We start from the raw sequence: 25,819 nt of genomic DNA, 5'->3' as shown, positions 1-25,819 counted from the left end.
TTATTTGTTTCACGTATATACTGCTATTGTTGGGAAGCAGCTATATAATTTTCTTTTTGTTGGATTCATTTATTCATGCCATAAACGGAAAGGATGATAACCGAACAAATTATTTACAAAGCCAAAAAAAATAGGTTAATAACATATATATGGATATGACACTGTTTGTATAAAACAAAACAAAAATACAATTTATCAAAGTGTTAAAACATTGGGAAAAGTTTGAATTAGATAGAGATTTTCGTATGAAAACTCTTATTTTCCTGTAAAATTTCATACTAATTCACACAGTTATGTTGTAGGGGAGGATGGGGGTTTGTGGTATGCTAGCCCGGCGTAAATAGTCTGAGCAATAGAGATGATTACTCCGAATAGTGCGAGTAAGAAGAGAATGGTGAAGTAGCTTGTAACCCAAGGAGGTTGGTAAAAGCTATTTATTTCGATGTTTACAGAGGTGAGATTTGGATCGATTATTTTGTCATTGTGAGGAACAAGGTGTATAAGAATGGATGGTAGCTTTTGTATATACTTGCGGTTTCCTTTTACAATCCCATCAGAGACAAGGATTTTGGCATCTTGAGTTGTGCGAACTAAATCGCGCATGAAGATCAAGTATGAGCTAACTTGACGTAAGCTAGAATCAAGGTTTTGCTCGTACTGTCTCTGATTTTCGAGAAGCAGTTGAGTATAACATCCAATAAACAATGGGGGCAAGTAAAGTTTAGGGTAAATCAAGTTACTTTTGAATCTTATTCCTTTAATCCCAGCTCCTTTTTTTGTTACGCCAAAATAAATCCCAGCTTGTTTCAATTCTATGACGTTTTTAAGCAGCTTGTCATTGTTTTTTTTAGTAGCATCATCATCACTGCTGCTGCTTCCTCCACTGTTAGTACTTGTAACTATGTTTTTATCGCTACCTCCTCTGTTTTCTTCTACATCACCAATATCGTCCTTCTCATCCTCGTCGTCCTCATACTCATCTTTTTCTGGATCAATTTCTGGTCCGACTAAGAGTAAATGGATTCCATGTAACACATCACAACATTCTTTCAACTCTTGTGTCCAATGCATAGCGTGTTTCCCAAACCAGTAGTACTCTGTTGGTGATAGCAGAATCCGAAACAACGACTTTTTAACAGGATCGAACAAAGGCTCCTTCCACTTTCCATTATCAACAACTTGTCTAAAATAACTCTGTTTTAGTACTTCCCTTATAACCACAAGAGGAATTTGGTTGCCTACATGAAGCATAGACTCCACCCATTTGTGCCTTTTCGATAAGCTAATTATATTTCTCAGATGAGGAAAATCGACTAATTCTCCATCATCCAATTTGTTGTCAACAGCACGGAACAGAGAGAAGGATAGTTGGAGGAATAAACAAGTATCCTTCAACATCATATCCCGGAAATCTGAATTCGACAATTTGTCCCATATTACAGGGTCCGGATCATAGGAATCTTTTGCTTTTTTTTCGATATTTCGAATACAAGACATGTAAATCTCAGTGACAATTGCCTCACTGGATCTGGAGTTTTTCATAACATGCTTCCATGCTTCTTCTTTCGCTTCTCTGACACTACTACCCTCCTCATCTTGTCCAAATAATGGACCAAATTTGATGAAAGGGATAACCTTGCTATCGGAGTTGGGACATCGTCGTATCAGCCTACCAACGGACGGCATAATCTCGTTTTGTAGACTGGATATTGAAATTATATATACTGGTTCCTTGAATTTGTGTAAGAGTTTAATTTGCACAAATGAATTATATATATTCTTCTTCTTCATCTTCATTATCATAATATTTTATTTTCCGTTTACTTTGAATTAAATACAGAATAGTTTATTCAATAATCATAATATTCTAACATTAAAATAATATAAGCATGTTACTTGTAAACCAACTACAATTAGATGCAGCATGATATTTTTTATGTTTATTTATATTTGTTTTCTAGTTGGATTAGCCGTTCCATGATATGTCAAGAATAGATTAATGAATTGATGATTGTTTTAGCCTTATTGACAGATGTATTCGTCTAAAAAGAATTCAACAAGTTGTAATTTATTTTTTTTATAAATACGTGCAGCGGATTCAGAATTTTCATTCAGGAAATTCGAAATATAAAAATACAAATTCAAACCTATAACTTATTTTTAGGGAGACTTACCATTGCGTCATCGACTTCTCTTTGATATTGAGAGGGTTCAAATATTTATATCTACAACAATACATAAAATTAATTTATATGTATAATATAATTTTTTATCGAAATGGTTGGGGGTGAAATCAAATAAAAATTGGATAGGTCTTTAAGATTGAGATATGTGTCCCTCCGTTAGTTCAAGAGTTATATACACCTAAAAAATTAGACGGTAAAGATATTAGTGTCCTAAAAGTACAACGAATAAAAGATATTAATCCTTTTTCCCTTAAATAAATGTGAAGAAGTAAACAATGGCGGAACTGAATGTGAAGAAATAAACGCAAGAACTAGATAAAGAAGGTTCAATATACAATATTTACATAAAAGATAATTTTAATAGTACATAAAAACAATACCGGAGCCAAATAAATGTGAAGAAGCAAATAATGACGGAACCAAATAAACATGAAGAAGTAAACAGATGAACTATATAAAGAAGATTCAACATATTATATATACATAAAAAAAAATTAAACATATATAAATAGTGTAATTTTTCAACAAAAGAGATTCATCCGAATTCCAAACCCTCTACCCACAGCTCCAAGTTCGCTACGCATCTTCGCCCCTACATAAATAATATAGTTTATCATCAAAAAAGATTTTAAAGAATCCCCTTAGTTCTATCTAGTTCCGGCCCTTCCATGCTTAAAAAAATAAATATACATTGCATGATAAACCGAAAAATATGTATTTGGCGCCACTTAGCAACAACCTTTGCTTCTCATTTTCTTCACCCAAACAAACTAACAGAAATTGCCTTAACCATTCTTTTTTCTCTTCTCTTTTTTCTCTGTCTCAATCAAATCTTCTTCTTTTTTCTTCGTTTTCCCCCAAAATATAATGCTCATCTGCTTCCCTCTTCCGCCTGATATTTCACTGATTTTTTAATTAAAAAAACAAAACTTCTCCTCGTCGCCGTAATCCACCCGCATTTTTTTTTATAAAAAAAAAATGCCGCCTCAATTTCACCTTCCCCAAACTATAAAAACTCAACCCGCTAAAAAATCCGACCCGAATGATGATCCAATCATCGTCGTCGATCTCGTATGGCCATTCGGAGATCTAGAAGGACTTGATCGGGATGATTTTCGGGAGGCAGCTTACGAGATTTTCTTCACGGCGTGTAGGTCATCGCCGGGGTTTGGTGGTAGGACGGCGGCAATTTCTTCGTCATCAGACGGGTCGGGTGAAGGAAATGGATCCGGGTCGGGTACGGGTTTATCCGGTCCCGGGTCACCGAAACCGACCGGAGTAGGGATGGCGATAACTAGTAGGGTGAAAACGGCGTTGGGGTTGAAGATGTTGAAGAAGTCTCCATCGCGGAGGAAGTCTGGTGGCGGTGGTAGTGTTAATGGTCCATCTTCGCCTGCTGGAGTTGCGAGCCCGAGAACACCCTCGGGCTCGATCGTGCAGCAGGCGAAGATACGGAGGCCGTTGACGTCCGCCGAGATTATGAGGTTGCAGATGAGAGTATCGGAGCAGAGTGATAATAGGCTAAGAAAAACTCTTATGAGAACTCTCGTAGGCCAAGTACGTAATTTGCATGCATTTGAAACTATTTTATGTTATTTTAATACGAAAATTGCACGTTCTGCCTTTCGAATATAAATAGTAGAATATTATGATATGAAAATGTAAATTTATATCTCGTAAAAAAGAGTTATATTTCTCATTAAGGGCATAAATTAAAGACCGGCCAGTCCAAACAAATGACTTGTCAAAACTATTTGATATCCCAAAATTGCAAATGGCTTTGTGGAGAAGTTCTTTTTAGAATTTTTATTTGTTTTATTAAAAGAAGATGTTTTATTTTTCTTCTTAATAAACCATATTTTTTCAAAAATTTTATTACTTTGACCTACATTTTGTATGCTTTCTCTCTATTATTCCATTTGTTTTAATCTATGAGTCTTAATTTTCTTTTTTAGTATGTTTAGAAAAAATGTAATTTAATACTTTTAACTTATTTGTCTGATTTTGACATGACACGGAATTTAAAAAAGTAAAGAAGATCTTTTAATCTTGTACTGTTAAACTAAAGATATGTAGAATGTACTAAAACGTTGTTTGATCTTGTGATCTTAGACATGCTAAGTGAAAAGTTGAAATTAAAGATTTGTAAGACAAACAGATTGAAACAAAGAGAGTATATTTGTTAATAACTCGACATGTTTAAAACCATAAGATTCAAAAACCATTTCGATGCATTATAAACATTTTTAGATTAAGGCCATAAGCCAAGATTCCAATATCTTTACTTATTTTCTTCATACTCAAACTAAGATACATAAACTGAAACAGACTGAGTATATGTTTCTTCTTTAAATACTACTAGCTAGTAACATTATTATTGTCTAACTCATAATGCTTGTAATGTTTGCATCCTAGATTACATTAGTAGCTCAAATGGAAGAATTTTTGTGCAGATTGGGAGGAGAGCAGAGACAATAATCTTACCTTTGGAGCTTTTACGCCACCTTAAACCATCCGAATTCAACGATCCTCAAGAATACCATCTATGGCAAAAGCGTCAGCTTCGTATCCTGGATATAGGCCTACTCCTTCACCCTTCTATCCCAGTAGAAAAAGACAATGCATCTGCATCGCGATTACTAGAGATCATTCAAGCTTGTGAGATTAAAACAATCGACACTAGCAAGAATTCCGAGACCATGAAATCGCTAAGTAATGCAGTAGTCTCCTTAGCTTGGAGAAGTGTTGATGACACTCCTAGTGATACATGTCGTTGGGCTGATGGATTCCCTCTCAACATCCACATTTACACGGCTCTCTTGGGATCGATATTTGATCTTAAAGACGATACGTTAGTCCTTAATGAGGTTGATGAGCTTCTTGAATTGATGAAAAAGACATGGTCTACATTAGGTATTACTAGATCAACTCATAACTTGTGTTTTACATGGGTGCTTTTCGAGCAATATGTTGTGACTAACCAAGTCGAGCCTGATCTTCTTGGTGCAACATTGACTATGTTAACGGAAGTTGCAAATGATGCTAAGAAAGTAGACAGGGATCCTATTTATCTTAAGATGTTAAAGAGTGTTTTAGCCTCGATGAAACGATGGTGTGAGAAGAGATTGTTGAATTATCATGCCAGTTTTCACGCGGAAAATATTGGCCTAATGGAAAATATTATTCCTCTTATGTTCTCTGCTTCGAAAATATTAGAGGAAGATGTTCCTGGATATGTATCTTCTGCTGCTGAGAAAGGGGACGTGAAAGATGATTCAACAGGAAATCAAGTGAATCACTTTATCCGTTCATCGTTAAGGACTGCATTCAATAAGGTTTGTATTTTATTACTTCTATCAATAGATATACAAGTTCATTTCTAATAATAACAATCGCTCTTTTTTTCATCTAGATGTTGGAGGAACGCAATATAAACATCACAACTTTTGAAAACGACGATGTGATAGAGACACTCATCAAGTTAGCTAATGCAACTGAAGAAATGGCAACTAAGGAGAAGAAAGTTTTCACTCCCGTCCTCAAGAAATGGCATCCGATTGCAGCCGGTGTTGCAGCAGTGACATTACATACTTGTTATGGAACTTTGTTAAGGCAATACCTTGCAGGTACAACATTTCTCACGAGCGAGACAGCATTAGTGTTGCAGAGGGCTGGGAAACTCGAAAAGGTTTTAGTCCAAATGGTGGTGGAAGACTCTGTAGATTGCGAGGACGGAGGCAAAGTGATGGTGAGGGAGATGATTCCTTACGAAGTTGACTCAATCAAAATTAATCTATTGAGGAAATGGATCCAAGATAGTTTGAAGAAAGGGAAAGATGTTCTTGTGAGATCAAAAGACTCTGAAGTAAGTCATTTGGTTACTCTTGCTATTTATAAATAGGGACTCTTATATTCATACTAAAAGTAATTAGAAAGACGGGTAGCCCAACGTATAAAGCATCCCCGTTCACACAGGGTCTGTGGAAGGGCTGCATTCCCGTTCACACAGGGTCTGTGGAAGGGCTGCATCCCAAGGGGGTGTAATGTCGAAACAAAGTCCCTCTGTTGTTCACTCAAAGAGGCAATGCATCCTTTGTTTGAATGGTACTTCGTTTCATATAAAGATTATACGGACATTCTAGAAAAATGTCAGCTTATCGTGATGCAAGCATGAGTGGCTGATTCCACAACTTGAACACATGTCACACGGAGACAACTATACTGTTTTAATGCAAAAATATTTTGTTATGCAGACATGGAATCCAAAATCCAAAAGTGAGCCATATGCACAATCAGCAATTGATCTAGTGAGACATTCCAAGGAAGCAGTGGACAATTTCTTCGAAATTCCTACAATCATCACTGAGAATTTGGTTAATGATATCGCTGATGGCATCGAGAACTTATTCAAAGATTATGTTATCTTTGTTGCATCATGTGGTAAGAACGAGTTTAACGAACCATATTCGTTCAAGTATTTTGATGCGCGAGTCATCTTTTGATAGTCATAATCTCTCTGCAGGGGCTAAACAGAACTACATGCCTGCACTTCCTCCTTTAACAAGATGTGGCCAAGACTCAAAATTTGTGAAGATGTGGAAGAAAGCTGCCTGTAGTGTCGGATCAAACGATCCAAACCAGCATTTGACAGACGAAGATAACAATCCCCGTCCTTCAACAAGCCGAGGAACTCAACGCCTCTATGTAAGGCTTAACACCTTGCATTACCTCCTTCAACAACTCAATTCCCTCGACAAGACTCTATCACTCTCCTCAAGAGTCATCGCTTCACCAGGAAGCCGTTACAATAAGAACAGACAGCTAGCATGCTGTTCCTTCTTTGATCAAACACGTTCATCCATCCAAGCATCCGTCCAACTCGTATCAGAAGTAGCTGCTTATCGTCTAATGTTCTTCGATTCCAACTCTGTCTTCTACGCAAGCCTATACGTAGGGGACGTAGAGAATGCACGTATTCGACCAGCTCTAAGGATACTCAAACAAAACCTAACTCTTTTGTGTGCTATCCTCACTGACCGGGCTCAAGCATTAGCGCTTAAAGAAGTCATGAGAGCGTCTTTCGAGGCATACCTTATGGTTTTACTAGCCGGTGGACCGCGAAGAAACTTCTTTAGGATGGATCATCAAATGATTGAGGAAGATTTTGAAAGTTTAAAGAAGGTATTTTGTACTTGTGGTGAAGGTTTGATACTAGAAGATGTTGTGGAAAAAGAAGCTGCAATAGTTGAAGAGATAGTGCCTTTAATGGGACAATCAACAGAACAATTGGTTGAAGATTTTAGCAATTTGGCTTGTGAAACAAGTGGAGTTGGAGTTGTTGTGGGAAATGGACAAAAATTGCCTATGCCACCAACAACAGGAAAATGGAATAGATCAGATGCTAACACAATCTTGAGGGTACTTTGTCATAGAAATGATAAAATTGCTAATAATTTCTTGAAGAAAACATTCCACTTAGCAAAGAGGAGGGGTTGAAAAACAATTTGAACTAAAAAAAGCCGTCAACTCGGACCTTCTACTGTCGTACCTATGTCAGATCCTTCTAAAATCACACACCAAACGATATATTTAAAGAGTCAGAGCAACATAAGCCTAAAAAACGGAAAAAGAGAGGTTTCACTTGTACAGACAAATGAAGAAGAAAGTAAATTTTCTAAGTATATATGCTATTAATTAAAGTTAATTTTTATTTGAAGGATGTAAATTAAAGCCTTCTAGACTATAAAAAGGTTTGTAACTTTGAACTAATTTTTTTCTGAGTATATATGCTATGAATTTTTTTTTTTTTTTGAAGGATTGTAAAGTAAAGCCTTCTAGAATAAAAAAAAGGTTTGTAAATGAGTATCTTGAGAATATTGTATATAATGCTTTTGATCTTTATCTAACTTACTCGAGAGAGATAACTACTTTAACAATATATATACTTTGTATTATAAGCTATTTGAGTTTNTTGAAGGATTGTAAAGTAAAGCCTTCTAGAATAAAAAAAAGGTTTGTAAATGAGTATCTTGAGAATATTGTATATAATGCTTTTGATCTTTATCTAAATTACTCGAGAGAGATAACTACTTTAACAATATATATACTTTGTATTATAAGCTATTTGAGTTTNGTTCTTCGATTCCAACTCTGTCTTCTACGCAAGCCTATACGTAGGGGACGTAGAGAATGCACGTATTCGACCAGCTCTAAGGATACTCAAACAAAACCTAACTCTTTTGTGTGCTATCCTCACTGACCGGGCTCAAGCATTAGCGCTTAAAGAAGTCATGAGAGCGTCTTTCGAGGCATACCTTATGGTTTTACTAGCCGGTGGACCGCGAAGAAACTTCTTTAGGATGGATCATCAAATGATTGAGGAAGATTTTGAAAGTTTAAAGAAGGTATTTTGTACTTGTGGTGAAGGTTTGATACTAGAAGATGTTGTGGAAAAAGAAGCTGCAATAGTTGAAGAGATAGTGCCTTTAATGGGACAATCAACAGAACAATTGGTTGAAGATTTTAGCAATTTGGCTTGTGAAACAAGTGGAGTTGGAGTTGTTGTGGGAAATGGACAAAAATTGCCTATGCCACCAACAACAGGAAAATGGAATAGATCAGATGCTAACACAATCTTGAGGGTACTTTGTCATAGAAATGATAAAATTGCTAATAATTTCTTGAAGAAAACATTCCACTTAGCAAAGAGGAGGGGTTGAAAAACAATTTGAACTAAAAAAAGCCGTCAACTCGGACCTTCTACTGTCGTACCTATGTCAGATCCTTCTAAAATCACACACCAAACGATATATTTAAAGAGTCAGAGCAACATAAGCCTAAAAAACGGAAAAAGAGAGGTTTCACTTGTACAGACAAATGAAGAAGAAAGTAAATTTTCTAAGTATATATGCTATTAATTAAAGTTAATTTTTATTTGAAGGATGTAAATTAAAGCCTTCTAGACTATAAAAAGGTTTGTAACTTTGAACTAATTTTTTTCTGAGTATATATGCTATGAATTTTTTTTTTTTTTTGAAGGATTGTAAAGTAAAGCCTTCTAGAATAAAAAAAAGGTTTGTAAATGAGTATCTTGAGAATATTGTATATAATGCTTTTGATCTTTATCTAAATTACTCGAGAGAGATAACTACTTTAACAATATATATACTTTGTATTATAAGCTATTTGAGTTTTATTATATTTTGCGGTTTAAATATTATATGCGATTTTTATAAGATATTCAAATTATTATGTCTCTTTAATTATTCACGCATATTTTTAGTGATATTGTTAACACTTCTATGAAATTTTTGTCCGAAATTTCATATTCATACAAAAATTTAAAATCATTTGCTATGTAATTACAAAAATTAATATATATATATATATATATATATATATATATATATATATAAGTTCAATGAATTAATTTAAAGACAATAAATAATTTACGTGAAGTTCAGGCGCTTAAATTTAACATCAGCCTTTGGTCCACTTTAATAGATCGACGCTTTACAGCTATTAACATCACAAGGAGTTTTCACAAACATCATGAACTAGCCGTTACCAAATCTAACGTTAAACACTTTAAAAACATAAAAAAAAAAAAAAGGTACGAACTTTTTGTGTTCTTTCACTTTCCCCCTTTTTCCATTTTCTTAGCTCAGACAAATTCTCAATTCCCAATCCTCAATCTTGAAATTTTCTGCAAAATTAACTGTTTCCAGTTCTTAGAAGAGCAAAAAGATTGAATCTTGATTTGTGGGGTTTCTTGAATTTAAGCTGTTTTGGTCTCCAATGGCACCGACACCGAAAAACCAGAGAACCCCAACTCCGTTTTCGAAGTTAAATCTTAACCAGATACCCAATTCAAGAACCCCACAAGCAAAACATAGATTGAATTTCACCACAGCAAAACCAAATTCTGTAGCCCCTGTTGCAGCAGCAGCAGAGCATCCTATTGAAGTTATAGGAAGAATTCGTGATTACCCGGATAGGAAGGAGAAGCCTTTATCGTTGTTACAGGTGAATCCTGATAGCGAGACGTTAAGAGTGAAAACTGATGGAGGATATAGGGATTTTAGCTTTGATGGTGTGTCATTGTCTGAAGAGGAGGATATTGATGAGTTTTACAAGAAGTTTGTGCAGTCGAGGATTAATGGAGTGAAAACGGGAGATAAATGTACTGTTATGATGTATGGACCGACGGGGGCTGGAAAAAGTTATAACATGTTTGGGAGTTCTAAGCAGCCTGGGATTGTGTATAGATCCTTAAGGGATATATTAGGTGATGGGATTGAAGAAAATGATGAGAATAATGAGAAAATTAGTGTTGGAACATTTGTGCAAGTTACTGTTTTGGAGATATATAATGAGGAATTATATGATTTGTTGTCAACAAATAATGGTGGAGGGTTTGGTTTTGGATGGTCTAAAGGGAGTTCTTCTAAGGTAAAAAAAAATGATTTTTTACACTTTTTTGTCTGATTGATGCATTGATCTTTCGAAATGTAGTTTATTTTACACTTCTAGTAATTGTTGTTGTAGTAGTAATAGTAGTAGTAGTATTTAGCATGTTTAAGAAAGGCTCTAATTTCTCTTAATTGATGTTAACTACTTGGTAAACTTGGTGCTTATCCATATTGAGCACGTTTAGACATGAATTGAGCTTAAACGGAGAAACATGGTTAGTGAGGATTCATATAGCTGCTGACTTGTTTGGGATAGAGACATAGTTGTTATTGTATTCAGCACGTTTAGGAAAATGCTCTAGTTTCTCTCAATTGATGGAATAGACTTCTTGGTGACATGAGTCGATCTTAAACGGGAGAACATGGTGAGCGAGTATTGAGGCATTGTTGTTGTTGTTGCTATTGTATTGAGCACATTTTTGAAAATGCTCTAGTTTCTCTCAATTGGCGGAATAGACGGACTACTTGGTTGGTATACTTGGAAAATGAGCAGCCTAAATCAATGTTTTCTCTGTTAATAGTGATTATCATTTGGCATCTATACGTATTGATTCTTTTTATGTTTTCACAACATTTTTTCACTTATGATGTATATCTCCTCAGATAAATTGACGTTGCATTTTAACCTCACTATGTGTTATACACATATCAATACTTGGCTTTCAATCGACGATGTTGTCATTAAGTACTGAATGCTAATGATTTATCATTTTTCGCCTGATACTTTTTTGTCATAGCATTATTGATCTTGCCATTATTGATCTGTATGCTGAACACAACTACACAAATCAGAAATTAGGATATGCTTAATTAGGAGATGGTGTAGGCTTAGAATGTCAAATGCGAAAATACGAAAGCCAGTACTACTTAATATGTATTTCTCTGTATAATGCTGGCCCTGTGTTTTACCTTCGCAGGTGAGGCTTGAAGTTGTCGGTAAAAAGGCAAAAAATGCAACTTTTATTTCCGGTACTGAGGCTACAAAGATATCAAAGGAGATCCAGAAAGTGGAGAAGAGAAGAACAGTGAAAAGCACTTTGTGCAATGAGCGGAGCTCTCGGAGCCACTGCATGGTATCAATTCTGAATATATGTCTAACAAATAATGTTTAAATGGAAAGAAGTTCATTTATTTTCTGTTTTCAGCAAGGATATCTGTCTTCATCTTTTATAAAGGAAGCTAAATGTTGTTGCAGATGATTATTGATGTTCCAACGGTTGGAGGGCGGTTAATGCTTGTCGACATGGCTGGTTCTGAGAATATAGAACAAGCTGGTCAAACTGGTATGGAAGCAAAAATGCAGGTAAAGTTCCATGTTCTACTTATCTCGCTTCACTGAAGTTTGTTATTGGATTTCGTACGAACAGTAACTCAAGATATATGAATACCTGCTGATGCATTTATCTCCCTTTTAGTATCTGACAAATCAAATTATGCAGACTGCAAAGATCAATCAGGGAAACAGTGCACTGAAAAGGGTGGTTGAGTCCATTGCTAACGGTGATTCCCACGTGCCTTTCCGAGACAGCAAGTTAACTATGCTCTTACAGGTATGTCTTGTGCATATCACAGATCTATTGTTGCTTTGGATCCTCCAAAATGAATAACTTTTGGAAGATCCGACTCACACCAACATCATTTTTAAGGACCCCAGAGCAACACAGCCATAGACAGTTTGGGAGTTGTACTAATTGTTGTAAGAAATTGATTCAACTATATTTCATGTAGGATTCCTTTGAGGATGACAAGTCCAAAATTCTCATGATACTGTGTGCCAGCCCGGATCCTAAAGAGCTCCACAAAACTATCTCCACTCTAGAGTATGGTGCTAAAGCAAAATGCATTGTCCGTGGCCCTCATACGCCGTTAAAGGAGAAAGGTGCAGAAGATTCTTCATCAGTGGTTATTTTGGGATCGAGAATTGCAGCTATGGATCAGTTTATCTACAAGCTTCAGATGGAGAACAAGCTCAAAGAGAAAGAGTGTAATGAAGCTAAGAGAAAGCTTATGAAGAAAGAAGAAGAAATTGCTACATTAAGGTCTAAACTTGAAGTAGTAGTAGCACAAGGAGGGGTGGAGACAACCGAAAAGGATATCATTGTTAAAGTGAACGAGCGAACTCAGATGTTGAAACATGAATTTGAAAATAAGATCCAACAATGTCAGGAAACGGCAAATGAATTCGTGGAGACAGAAAGGAGGAAAATGGAAGAAAGAATGTTCCAACAGCAACAAGAGTTTGAAATGCTTAGAAGACGGTTGGAGGAGATTGAGTCCGAGCTTTGGCATTCAAGAGTTGGCAGCAGATCAACAGAAGTGGAGGAGAACAGCTTTGGGAAAAGACTACTGGAGATGTACTCTGAAGACGCGGGAATGGTGAAATCTATGGATTTGGACAGATCTATTGATATGGACTGTGGAAAGAAAGCAGAAAGTAACATAATTCAGGCAATGTTGGGCTATCCTAGCATAACCAATGCAAGAGAAATTGAAGATCCTTCTATCTTATTGCAACATTTCACCAACAAATCATTCTTGAGCACCGTGTTCGAGGAGGAAGAAGAAGGTAACGACAGTGAAGGGGATAAAGAGAATCCTTACGTCGAGGAAGTGCAAAAAGAGGTTATTGAGGAAAAGACAATATGTTCCGACAATGTAAGTAGAGTAGAAGATCGTTCCGATGATCTTTCTAGTGACAACATAGCCCCTTCCAGAAAAGAGCTAATTCAAAATATATTCAAACTCTGCGGAAATTCTAGAGAACTCTCTCAGCAATGTACTACTACCCCCTCAGTGACTGCAGAAAAGAGAGTTAAAGATGCTGAATCGAAATCACCTCCAGTTAAAGAGATTGAAGAGGATTCACCTATAAGAAAAAATCATAATTTCTCTACTGAGAAAGTAAATGATTCAAAGGAGAACTTCAATCCGAATTCAGAGTTGAAATGGGAAGCTGCATCAAAGGAGAATCCCATGATTATCACTACACTAACGGATCGTTTGGTTTGAAAGACAAGTTATGATGGGATTAGTTATGCTCAGACTATTTATCCTGGATTACTTATCCTGAGATTATTTCTTATTGTTTGTTTCGTTTGTTGTATTAAAGATAATAGGCATTGTATTCTTTCTAAGAAAAAGTAGTTTGTATCTGAACATACACTCCACCTTATTTAACTTCTATACATATTTTTTCATAGAACTTTTGTTATAAGCATTTGCAATGTTTTACTCTAATAATATTGGTAAAAGAATATTCTATTGTCCAAAATATGCAAAAACTTATTGAACTACAATTAAATAAGCATAGAAGGATAAAAATTGCATTAAAATAACCATAAAAACTGGATCAAAACTCACCAAAAACTCCGTCAAAGCAACATTAAAAAATTAACTTGCAAGTTATGTCCTCAAAAAATTTATTACTTTTAAACCGAAAAAATCAAAAAAATTAAATCAAATCGACAATAACTAAAATCGACGATTATTTTTTCCGTTTGGTATAGTTTGGTTTTGGTTATATAAACTAATAACCAATCAAAACTGAATCATGAACACCCCTAGGCATAAGTTCTTTAGAAATTGAAGTTGTGCGAGGGGCATAACTTGGGAATATTATAATATATAAATATATATATTTTCGTCCCACTTACATTTTTTTTTTTTTATGACGGGCGTAAGTGTTAATGACCTGTTACGTTTAAATCTAAATGGATTGGACTAATTATATTTTCATAGGCTAATTTTAAGTAAATATGATGGACTAATTCTATTTTCATTGGCTAATCTTGTTAGACTTATTCCACCCCAAAAGTTGGAGTACACTCTATAAAAACACTAATAATAACTCAAGGGAGTATTCAAGGCATTGGGAAGTTTCAATGGAGCAAAGCATGAGAAACATGAGAATTAATGAAGAAGAAAAGGAGGTAACAATTCTGAATTTATAAATATTTTTTTTGTTTGTTGTTCAATTTTTCTAGTGTTAAATTTTTGTGTTTTTGGTAGTGATAGGCATGAATGTGGGGGTGGGGTGGTAGGGTAGGGTAGGGTATGAGATCTTATTTGCCACAATTTTAACATTTTGAGCTCTCAAAGACGGATTCAAGATTTAGTGATGATGAAATGGATCTAAGATATAAACTTGATATAACACATTGTCAATGAGTTCAACAGATTTCATTCAATGGATCACAATACTTTAAACACAAATACAGCTAAATATATGTAAAAAAAAAATTGTTAATTAATCACTATATGTTGATTCTTGAATCTCATCTTTGATAAGTTAGATCACACTAATTTAGGAGTGATCTTGGTTAGGGAAGGCCGAGACAACGCCTTAACGCTCACTAAGGGTAGCAAGAGGGCGCTTATGCCCTGACGGTTGGGCCCAATCAAACAGGACATAACACACCCCACTTCAGGCACACTCATGTATTGACTGAATCACTCTTTTGGTCTAGTTGGATAAGTTGTGCAGATTCTTCACTTTTGATGCCACGATTCTCCAGAAATAAATCTGACATGCACCTATTGACATTTTTGAAGAGTCCGAGCAACAGAGCTAGTTAGTGGAACTAGTGAACCATGCTAATTGGTTACATGTGTGGGGTAGAGGGCTCATATCCCCTTTTTTGATTGATCTAGCCTTTCCTTCACTTCAGTAATGAATCGTTTACTAGAGAGGCAGGCCTTGGAGTACTCTTTCATTAGGTACGGAAACAAGGGGCCTAAGCACGATAGATGTTGTACAGTTGAGTGGCATAGGATTTTGAACTTTCTTACGGAAGTTACAATTGGATCGTTGACGACATGATTTTTACCTTAAAATTTTTGTATTTTTCGACCTTTTCATCTGTGCTTAAGAGTGTTTTCGTTTGCTGGTGTTTATGATTGTTCAGTTCACACATGTTAAGCACTGATATTTGCAGCAATACATATATACATTTTGCTTTTGTTTATCTTCCTGCAGATGACTATATACTTGAAGATCAATAAAACAGTTGCTTTAAGAGTTAAGGAATCAGATAGTATCGGAAACATCAAATCATTATTACATGATAACGAGGGCATACCTGAATGTCTTCAGCATCTATTTTCAAAAGGAGTTGAGCTAGCAGACGAACTAAAACTAATCGATTATGGCATTACCACAAACTCCTTTCTTCATGCTTCTGTCGACAATTCAGTCTCGAGGATATTTTTCGTGAAGAGACCTTATGCTATTGATGCAATTACGGTTTGTTCAAGGATTTGCGATACTATCCAGGATGTTAAATATAGGATTGAGGCCAGTGAAGGAGTAGAATCTACAGAATTCTCTCTTATTCATGACGGAAAGTTTCTTGATGATGACAAAACTTTTGCTTTTTACAAAATCGATAGTGGATCAATGCTTCATATGGTTTTGTATCCAAGAGACAAGTTTCTTATTTCCATAGTAATGCCATGGGAGAAAATTGTAAAGATAGAAGTCAAGGCTGCCTTAACTGTTCGCGAAGTTAAAAGAAGTTTAGAGAGCAGAGTTCGCTGGCCAAAAAATTCTATGTATCTGTTTTTTGGAAACCAGAAATTGGAAGATTCAAAGACATTATATCAGTGTGATATCAACGAAGAGTCCGTCATACAGGTAAAGTATAGAACTATTCAGATCTTTATCAATACGGGTGATGGAAGTACTACACTAGATGTGCACAGGCACGAGTTGATCAGGAATGTGAAGCTCATGATTCTAAAGAAGCTGAAAATACCGGTTCATCTGCAAAAACTTTTCTATGGGGGAAAATGTCTATTTGATCACCGTGATTTAGCTAGCTACAATGTTAAAAAGGAATCGAATATCATGTTTGATATACGACTTCCCCCTCCTGCTAACATCTATGAAAGATATGAACCTTATTTTACGAGTAGCCAACCGGTATCTAACATGAGGTGTTACCACCAGACAAGTTTACATAAGATTAAAGGTGTGGTTTCCAGATTTACATCCGTTGCTCATTTGAAGACGTTGATCAAGTACGACTTAAAAGTAAATGTGAAGGAACTATATCTACGCGGCAAGCTTTTGAGCGACTTATGTTGTCTTGGTAAGTATGGAATTACAAAGAAAACAGAGTTGGGAATCCTTTGCTGATTGTTTAGACAACTTAGTTATGTAGTATATAAAGACAGAAAGTGTCTGTTTTTGCTGCATTTTTTTGGTTTGGTTACAAATATGTTGATATTTGGAAGGGTTTGAAGTTGTTTTGTTTTACATCTTTAGATGATCTTGAAATTGAAAACCAATGCAATGGTATTTTGTTTTAGTCTTATCTGTTGTTTTCTTTGCTTCGGTTATCATATTTTTATTCATTATTTGTAATTGATATTCTTCATTTCCCTTTTTTCTTTGTTTCTTCATTGTTGTATTACCTCTCCAAACATGTTTTGATATATTTTAGTTGAGTCGAAGATCTTTCGGAAGCGGTCTTTCTACGAGCATATACACGACCCTTCCAATGCTCTTTTTCTTTTACAACTATAGTGTTCGGGCCAATTGGCACCTCGGTTAAATCCACGAGATAACTCCCACCTCGACCCTTCCAATACTCTTTTTATTTTACAACTATGGTGTCCGAGCCAAGTTACGCGTACCTCCGCTAAATCCGCGAGATAACTCCCACCTCTGACCAGCAATACGTATTAAGTATTCTAGATGCAAAGGCTAGAACATATGAAAAAAAATCTTATGATGCTTTGTCTCAATTTGAACTTAAGACCTCATGGTGGTTTACTCATTGACCAGTCGGCTACACCCTTGGGTGACAACTAGTACTCCTTTTGTTCTAGTTTACAACACTTTCTTTCTTAGGCTGTTCTAAAAGTAATTTTTTTTCTTAATACTAGTACTTACTAGTCATTACATAGTAACAAATGAGTATTTTCAAGTTTTTAAAATATCAACTCAATTTTCATATTTAAAATTCAAAATCTAGTTCTTCAAACTCATTATTTGGAAAAAACAAAAATTCATAAACATAAAAGCATCAATTAACTTCAATTCCAACCATTACAATGAACAATACTCAGGTTATCACAAAGTACTCACCACAGAGTGCTCACCCGAAAAACAGAGACCGTAACAGAGGTTATGAATTTCCCAAAAATAAAATAAAATCTAGCTCCAACTAAAATAGAAATCAAGTTTTCCACCGGAAAAGAGATACAATCCATCTGTCCTAGCATGCCAACTACACAAATGCCCTTTGTTACACATAGCATTATAATTGTCATAATCAAAGACATAGAAAAAGCCTTTTTTGCTGAAATCAGAAGTGTGCATGTCACAACTTGCTAATGTTGGTTTAATATTAATATCAACATTCCATCTTAAATGAGAATTTGGTTGTAGTGTTGTTTGTGAAACATCTTTGTCTTGTGAATTGCACCCTAAAATTAATGGATCTTTCAAATCATTAATCACTTGCCATGACCAAATTTCTGATTTTACAATACTTGATGATTGTAGTAGTAGCAATAGATAAATTATTGGTAGAAAGTTGATGAAATTTTGGGATTTGGAAAGAGGGGGTTTCATAGTCACACTCCGAAGTATTATTGCCTTTTCTGTTCTCTAATGTTTGCTATCGCTGCGTTGTTTTTGTATTGTTCATTTTTATAGTACATATTTGGATTCTTTCATTTAAGATTTTGACACGCCTAAAAAGAAAGTATTAATTATATATCTCCTTGAAATAATCAAGTAAAATTGAAAAATAAATCGTTACAATATCTCATATTAGTAGAAATATTTAGTAACAGTATCTTTGTCTAGTGATTTGTATACTAAAAGCAATGAATCTTGCAAATCATAATCACTTGTCATGACCAAATTTATGATTTTTACAATAATTTGGAGATTGTGATGATTCATAATGGACATTTAATTATGATGTGATCTTATTAGTAATTTGGTTGATGTTACATAAGCATTCCCGTGATAAATAAAAACAAAAACTAATGTTTACATTAAATTATATCAATTTAATGAATTTACTAATCAAAAAGATAAACATACACTATTTGTGATGTGTTACATGATATTCATTTAGTCCTCCTAGGGCCAGAAATTGATCCCTAAATTCAAGTCACAAAAGAGTAATAAAATAATTTTAAAACCCAATTTTTATAAAAGAAATATATTAGAGAAAATGTAGTTATCTGTTTTATTTCTCATTTAAAAAATAAATGAGAAAAAAATAAAAAATAAAATAAAAATAACTAATGAGAAAGAACAGAAGTAATCATTTATACCTTCCACAAGAATTTGCAACTCAAAATGATCAAATATTAAAATACACTAATTATAAAAAAAAAAAATAGCCTATGAATACATTATGTAGTCTATCAGTTTGTAAACTTACATAAAAATGTGTTGGGAGTAAAAAAAGAAAATAAATAACACGCAAATACAAATTCAAACTGAAAATTTAGGGCATACATTTTTTTTTCTTTAACACCCTAAAGGCCTAGAGAGAAAATGAATTAGCAAAATGTATTACAAACTCTGCTATCTATTCTGTATCTCTGATGCTTCCACTTGTGAGCCACAGTTTCTTTTGCACGACGAAAACGACCTCATCGTTGTCCTGCTCGGGATCCGAGGTGGAATCAGTTGATGCAACTGCTTCCCAGTGCAATGCTGATAAATGCTTCTTTACGAATTCGATAATATGTTGTTTATCACGGATGATAACGAAACCTGTAGGCCTAAGTATGCGATCAATCTCGAGTAACAAGTCCTCACCACTGCAACCTTTCTTCTCAGCATCAGAGATGACTGTCCAAGCGTGGAGCAAATCATAGGTCCTGGGATAGGTTGAGAATGCTTCACACCTGCACAAAAGCACGTAAGTGCAACTAATGTTACAAATGACCGTTCACCTTGGCTATGATCAACATCTACTGGGGAAAATATAAGACAGATAACTATATCCGAGCTCCTCAACCATTAAAAGTCTTGAATAACAATGCACAGCTACATTAGTTTCATAATGGCTAGAAAAACTAAGATGTTCATAAATATGCTCAGTTCAATGTCCTAAAGGCGAAAGATTTAGGCCACAAAGTAAAACTAGCAGACTAATATGGTTATACAAAGTGAAAAAGATTATCCACCTACCAGTCATGTGTTGTGCCAATCAAGCCTCGGTCATATACAATCTTGAGAGTGTTGGGTCCATCTTTGGGTACAACGTTCATGACCCATACGTTTTTGTCCTTCAGAGCAGCAGCAAATGACCCCAAGTTAGCCTTCATGTCCATGATATTTCTCAAGGTGTCTGATGAAATCTTAGAACTTAACAGACTCCAATAATGGTCAACCCTCTCCCTCCAAGTCTCCTGTTGATAATCCGAGAAAGCAAGGAGTCATCAAGTTTGTAATGGAGCACTTAAGCTCGTGTGTTGAACCAAATGGCACAAGTTAACCAATATTACTAAAACAAATTACCGTGTCCTTTTCAAACATTTCATTCGAATACCCAAAGTCAGCAAGACGGGGAGGAGGACTACTTAATCGAGCTGGCCAAGGAGCCAGTCCACTTCCACTGACTTTGTGGTCATCTGAGAGAATGGTGACAATAAGGAAGTAAGGTTTTGAGGAAAACTAACGGTAAGCAACTTACAAGTTTCTTATAACCTTAAGTCAACAAAAATGCATCCATTTGACAAGACAGAAGAGGCAAGCACTTACGTTCAGAATAAGGTGTTATGCATGCCTCCATATTCACACCCCAGACAGCATCTGGATCATTATCAGATCGACAGAGTGGTGGCTGCGTACCAGGAGGTCTTTCCATGTAACAATCATTGTTTAGAGGTTTTTGCCAAATGACAGTTTGATTCTTTTTCGCTGCAATTCTCCAGCACATGCGTTCAACAAGTGTACTCATCTCTCTCCATATTCTTAAATCCTCTTCATCCTGTGCATATGCTTCAGGAGATGAGTATGCAAAATAGCCTCCAGGTCTAAGTACCCTATCGAGCTCAAGGAGAAGGATTCCATCCCTTTGAAGCCAATCAATCCTACAACGAGAACAGTGAGAAAATTCAAATGACCTGCTTGGATAAGGCAGTCTTTTCGTTCCAAGGACACCAAGGTATGCAGGAATTCCTCTCTCTAAAGCAAACTGTATTTGATTCTGATGCACATCATTTGGTGCCAATGACATTGCTATAATATCAGAGGATAGAAGATAACCACCAAAGCTAGCCACACCGCAACCAACATCAAAAACTGTCCGTATCCTTCCCTCATCGTTCAAGTTATTGTTTGTAAAGTTCAGCATCTGCAATCATGATTACATGTATGATAAAGTTTAACATTTCATATATTACTAGGTTCCCTTTTTTTAAATTTCTGCAATATCTGAGAAAGAGAAAGAAGTCCTTACGTTGGCAATTAGCGCAATGTACTTATCTGCTCCATAGTGAAAGTGAGTGCCTCCACCAGGAAATACTATCTTTTCACCCTTAACAACCATCCAGTTCTGGTCAGATTTCTCATTTGCAAGGTGCGTATGAGGAATGTTCAATTTCCAGACCTCATCTCTACTTCTTGGCCACTTAATTGGCACCTATAACAGCATATAAATGAGCAAATGATATAAGTATCGGAAAAAAACTAGTAGTAAATTTGGAAATATGTCCAGGGTAACTTCACTATAGCTTCAGCCTATTCACCTTGTATCCAGGAGGAGGAGGAATCAGACAATTATAACGTCTTTCTGGCAAGGGGCAATGTCTTTCATAGTGCTCCATCAGTGACAAATCCAACTTTAATCTCATTTGATAAATGAGATGTCTGTCCAGACACGGAATTAATTCTGAATGTCGATCATCACAAACCTTCAAATGAAAGACCAGTACAAAATTAAGAAGGTAAACAAAGGAAACAACCAAAATGCAGCAACTCATCCTTTCCTCCAATTAGCCACTCTTGGTGGTTGGAGGAGAGCCTTGTGACATAACATTGGGCTGTGAAATGAAAAAAGACTGACTTACTGGAAAACTCTTAGAGACAATGCCACCATCACCATCTTCCAGTCCAAACTTCTCCTCTTGCCTGCTGCTGAGATCAGAGTTATCATCCCCACCCAAATAAGACGATCCCAATTTCCTCAAAGAACGGCTGCCATACTCAAGAGCAGACTCACCACCGCTCTTGGATCCAAAATACATGTAAAGGAAAACAACCAAGACAGCCCCAATACCTACAAAAGTCCACAAGCGCTTCTTTTGCGCTCCATCTGATCTCCCTCGCATCATTTGGTTTTTTTTTTGTGTCCGTGGAAAAACTTAACTTTCTCTTTTCTACTTCAGCTCTTTGAAATCATAATTGTCTAGATAAGGCACCAATTAAAATCAAGTATCTTGACTAAGGAGATTAAACAATTTAGACTCTTGAGAAAAGTTGATCTGCAATGTTGAGGAAGCAACCTGTGAAATTAAATACATTATCCATAAGAAACTAATCAAGTAGTGTAGGCCAGAAAAAGAAAGAAAAAATAGTTCCAGTTGCCACACAGCTATTCCAGATCTGTTTAGAGTGTGAATCACTCAGTTTTCGAATACACATGTCTGTAACCTGGGATACAGCTATGTATAAACAAGGGGTTCGATTGAATCCCCTTCATCATAAAATTATAATATGCAAATAGAAAACGAGATTTTCGGGTTGTATATAAACTGTTGAATCCGTGCATTGGCAAAGGGGTTAAAAACTTGCTTTTGGTCACACGTTAAATCCCAAATGTAACATTCTAGTGTTTTTTTAATCCCCTTATATAAACTCCTAGCTCAGCCACTGTCTATAAGACTATAACCATAAGCTATTTTGTGAACCAAGAGCAGCTCATTAGTGAAAGGAAATGTTAACAAACACCACAAAACCTACCTAATGTGAACAATTAATCACATTCTCCCTATTAAATGATCTATGAAAAGAAAAGTGTACTAAAAGATAAAAGCAAAAGTCCATCAAGACATGTATAGTGTGATGCAGGGGAATAACTAGAACCCGAATCTAGCTTTAATCAAACCTTGTACTTCTATTAAGAAACTCACTAAATATGCACAAAACTTACATTCACAACCCAATCATAAACACCTGATTTCAGCTATATTGCTCAAACTCTTCAAAACTATAAACAACTGTGTGTCCAAGCAACTGTGTCAGATACTCCAAAAGTAGTGCACTTTTTGGGAGTTCATAAAGTGTCCAAGCAACATATATCACTATCCTACAATTTACAACTCATAAAGTTCAAATCTTGACTCCGTCTTAAGACCAACTATACTCAAGCTTAATAACATAATGTCAAGGCCTAAAAACACTCTTTTTTGTAAAAACATGAAAAGGGTACATATATAATTCACTAAACATGAAACAAAGGAACACAGATCTGGAATCACATATTAAAAAACCCACCATTCACAAAAAAACAGAGATCAATCAGATATTTACCACAAAAAAAAGACCCCCTTTGAAGTATACTTAAGTTGTCTTACTCATTACTCATTTATCTAAATTGGGTATAAGATACAATAGCATACAACACAATACAAAAAACATTAATGAGTAAGCAAAAAATTGAATCAGATCGAAGAAAAGCAGAAAACTTACAGATCTGAATTAGGAATAATGAGAGGGAAACCCAATAATGAGTTCCTGGAGATGTAAATGTGTAGAAAACTACTACAAAAGGGAATGAATATGATGAGAGAAAAGTGAGAGAGACTGTGTGTGTTTTTCTGCAGAGAATAAATGGAGGGACAGAGAGAGTGACGGTGGATTAGATCTAAGTTTTTTTTTTCTTTTGTAGTGTGAAAAGTTGTTAACTATTGGGACTCTTTTTCCAAATTTTCATTTTTAAAAGCGGAATTAATATTTGAAGTTTATAGATTACGTAATGTGGATGTTTTATTTAATTTAATATATTATTATAATAAGAATATTTTTTAGTGATAATAAATATGTTGATTAATAAAGAATATTATTATTTTGTCGATATGAATTAAATGTTATTAAATTTAATATCTCTATAACTTTAAAGATATTTAAAAAAAAATGTTAATTGTCTTTAAAAATTATATAAATAGCATTAATTAATGAGATCAATTTTGGTGTAGTGTCAATTTATATCGATATTTAAAAAAATAGATGTGCATAAGTCGTTAAATAGGTATTTAAATGTGTGTAAAATAAATAGATATATTTATTATATGTGACAATTCGCGTGAAATACATGTTAACTAATTTGTAAAGTTCTAGTTAATTATGGGTTTGATTTGAAGGATACATGAGAAATATTCTTTGAATTTCATAGACTTACATATGTTATGTCATTTAAAAAAAAAAGTATTAATTAATGAAAAAATGAATGTTTGAAAAGCTTATTAGATATAGAAATATTATTTTCTAGAGTAATTTTAATATATAAAGCACATAAGCTTGAAACAAATTAGGGTATTTTTTTTTTTTTTAGATTTTTGTTTGAGAAAAATAAGCAACAAGACATCTTAAAAGTCGGTCATCACAAAAAGAGAAAAAGTTGACATATGCTCATATTATTTTTCAAGAATTATATGATTTTTTTTAAAGCTAGAAATCTTGAATTTAAATTTCAAGTTGAAAAAAATAAATCTGAATTATTTTTACATGTGAACTTTTATGAAATAATAAGGATTAAGGAGAAAGTACTTGCATGTATTAATTAACATCAAAATAAATATTTTAATCCTAGAATTACTGTTGAAGTGAAAATAATTTTACTTTATTACAGTGAGGTGATAAAAAAAATTTCAAAAGTAATTATGTATATAATTATTAGTTTAGTTTGATCCAAACGAGTATAAAATAAAATGACAAAAATATCCCTCAGGTCCCTCAATCCCCTCTTTTACATGAGGATAATTTTCTTGGGGATTAGTATGAAAATTTGTTGGAATCCTGTAAATTTTTATATTAATCCACACAAAAATCTCCATGCAATTCACACTTTCATTGTAAGATGAAGATTTTTTCATAATCAAACAACTTCTCTTATAGATTATATAATGTGTTTTATTCGCAATATTATAGCAAGTCAAAGAGTTTTTGGTCAAAAACATCCTTCAACTATACCCAAAACTTTAACTACATCCTTAAAATATTATTTTTAACAGAAAACATCATTTAAGTATTTGTAAGTGAACAACTTTCATCCTTTTATGAGATATTATCAAAAAACTAAGGGATTTTACGAAAATTTGAGTAGTTAACGTGACTATCAACAAAAGTTATTCTGCAAAATTTCATTACTTTTTACAAGAAGTTCTTTAAAAATATAAAAAATCTTAGACGTTGTTGCTTATGGAAACAGACTGGAAGGTGTGAGTGTACACGATTTGCCTTTTTCGTAACGGAAAAAAGTTGGAGATTAATTATTTTTTTATTTTTCTTAACATAATAGATTTTTGGGTCAATCTGATATCAAAGTGACCAAAATATTGATTATGTCTCGTATTTGAGTTTCATTCCATATTATTAGAAGCTGAAGTCTCCAACAAATGTCGCTTCTAATATATTCAATTGAGAAGAAACATATTTAAACTAATAATATTTTTAATTAAAATTAGATGAAAAATGAATGAAAAAAGGTTCAAATTAAAAGATTTTGCATAATTCTTAACTCAATTACGAAAAGTTCACGATAATATTCTTGGTATATCTAAGAATAATAATTAGGAAGGGACGACTTAATTTTTATGTGATATATCGATTAGTTTTCTGATAAATACAAGTAGAAGGATGAAAATTGTTTACTTTAAAATACTTGAAAGATGTTTTATGATAAGAATGATACTTTAATGATATAGTTTAAGTTTGAGGTATTATTTAAGAATAATTTTGGCCAAAAACTTGCAAGTCAAATCATCAACAAGAAATAATATATATATCAAAATAACTAATCTCAACATAACTTATCTTCAAATCAAATGACTTCATAAAGTTTAAATTCTGAATTATCTAATGAAAAGTACATAGGGGAGATAAAATATATACTTATCCGCTTCGAATTAAAAATACTAAACTGAAAGAACATATCAATTAACCTTTGACATATGTCTTATATTCAT

The 25,819-nt window shown here is 34.4% G+C and overlaps 4 protein-coding genes across 6 annotated transcripts; 3 read left to right on the top strand and 1 right to left on the bottom strand.

Annotated features, from left to right (window-relative positions):
* The first annotated feature begins 3,001 nt into the window (after positions 1-3,001).
* On the top strand, positions 3,002-9,308 carry LOC107012874 (protein unc-13 homolog). Of its 3 annotated transcripts, none has more exons than XM_015212834.2 (6): positions 3,002-3,743; positions 4,640-5,521; positions 5,599-6,051; positions 6,440-6,626; positions 6,709-7,096; positions 8,320-9,308. In XM_015212834.2, exons 1-6 carry the CDS (start codon positions 3,165-3,167, stop codon positions 8,903-8,905), a joined length of 3,075 nt encoding a protein of 1,024 aa, XP_015068320.1. In that variant the 5' UTR covers positions 3,002-3,164; the 3' UTR covers positions 8,906-9,308. The 3 variants fall into 3 exon arrangements, with proteins under 3 accessions (XP_015068320.1, XP_027770944.1, XP_015068319.1); XM_027915143.1 differs by having other exon boundaries at positions 6,709-7,140; positions 8,364-9,308; XM_015212833.2 differs by lacking the exon at positions 8,320-9,308 and having other exon boundaries at positions 3,165-3,743; positions 6,709-8,000.
* A 675-nt stretch (positions 9,309-9,983) lies between these two features.
* LOC107012645 (kinesin-like protein KIN-10A) lies at positions 9,984-13,859 on the top strand. Its single transcript, XM_015212530.2, has 5 exons — positions 9,984-10,637; positions 11,575-11,730; positions 11,853-11,960; positions 12,097-12,207; positions 12,386-13,859. Exons 1-5 carry the CDS (start codon positions 9,984-9,986, stop codon positions 13,664-13,666), a joined length of 2,310 nt encoding a protein of 769 aa, XP_015068016.1. The 3' UTR covers positions 13,667-13,859.
* A 1,773-nt stretch (positions 13,860-15,632) lies between these two features.
* On the top strand, positions 15,633-16,922 carry LOC107013081 (polyubiquitin-like). Its single transcript, XM_015213067.2, has one exon. The coding sequence runs from the start codon at positions 15,633-15,635 to the stop codon at positions 16,791-16,793; it is 1,161 nt and encodes a 386-aa protein (XP_015068553.1). The 3' UTR covers positions 16,794-16,922.
* Positions 16,923-18,978: 2,056 nt separating this feature from the next.
* LOC107014713 (probable methyltransferase PMT3) lies at positions 18,979-23,500 on the bottom strand. The gene is made up of 8 exons (XM_015214750.2): positions 23,325-23,500; positions 21,704-22,138; positions 21,383-21,547; positions 21,094-21,276; positions 20,394-20,988; positions 20,151-20,263; positions 19,821-20,041; positions 18,979-19,534 (listed from the first exon to the last, which is right to left on the bottom strand). The coding sequence occupies exons 2-8, from the start codon at positions 21,965-21,967 to the stop codon at positions 19,213-19,215; spliced, it is 1,863 nt and encodes a 620-aa protein (XP_015070236.1). The 5' UTR covers positions 21,968-22,138; positions 23,325-23,500; the 3' UTR covers positions 18,979-19,212.
* Positions 23,501-25,819: the final 2,319 nt, after the last annotated feature.

Source organism: Solanum pennellii, chromosome 3 (genome assembly GCF_001406875.1).
Source record: "Solanum pennellii chromosome 3, SPENNV200".
Classification (NCBI taxonomy): Eukaryota; Viridiplantae; Streptophyta; class Magnoliopsida; order Solanales; family Solanaceae; genus Solanum; species Solanum pennellii.
Note: the sequence above shows the minus strand (reverse complement) of the source record. Positions and strands in the feature narration are given on the sequence as shown.

Coding starts and splice junctions, on each gene's coding strand:
- LOC107012874 (XM_015212834.2), top strand. CDS start 3,165: ATGCCGCCTCAATTTCACCTTCCCCAAACTATAAAAACTCAACCCGCT. Junction 3,744..4,639: donor TGAGAACTCTCGTAGGCCAA/GTACGTAATTTG, acceptor ATTTTTGTGCAG/ATTGGGAGGAGAGCAGAGAC. Junction 5,522..5,598: donor TAAGGACTGCATTCAATAAG/GTTTGTATTTTA, acceptor TTTTTCATCTAG/ATGTTGGAGGAACGCAATAT.
- LOC107012645 (XM_015212530.2), top strand. CDS start 9,984: ATGGCACCGACACCGAAAAACCAGAGAACCCCAACTCCGTTTTCGAAG. Junction 10,638..11,574: donor CTAAAGGGAGTTCTTCTAAG/GTAAAAAAAAAT, acceptor TTACCTTCGCAG/GTGAGGCTTGAAGTTGTCGG. Junction 12,208..12,385: donor AGTTAACTATGCTCTTACAG/GTATGTCTTGTG, acceptor TATTTCATGTAG/GATTCCTTTGAGGATGACAA.
- LOC107013081 (XM_015213067.2), top strand. CDS start 15,633: ATGACTATATACTTGAAGATCAATAAAACAGTTGCTTTAAGAGTTAAG.
- LOC107014713 (XM_015214750.2), bottom strand. CDS start 21,967: ATGATGCGAGGGAGATCAGATGGAGCGCAAAAGAAGCGCTTGTGGACT. Junction 21,548..21,703: donor TTGTCTCTAAGAGTTTTCCA/GTAAGTCAGTCT, acceptor TTTCATTTGAAG/GTTTGTGATGATCGACATTC. Junction 19,535..19,820: donor ATTGGCACAACACATGACTG/GTAGGTGGATAA, acceptor GCTTTTGTGCAG/GTGTGAAGCATTCTCAACCT.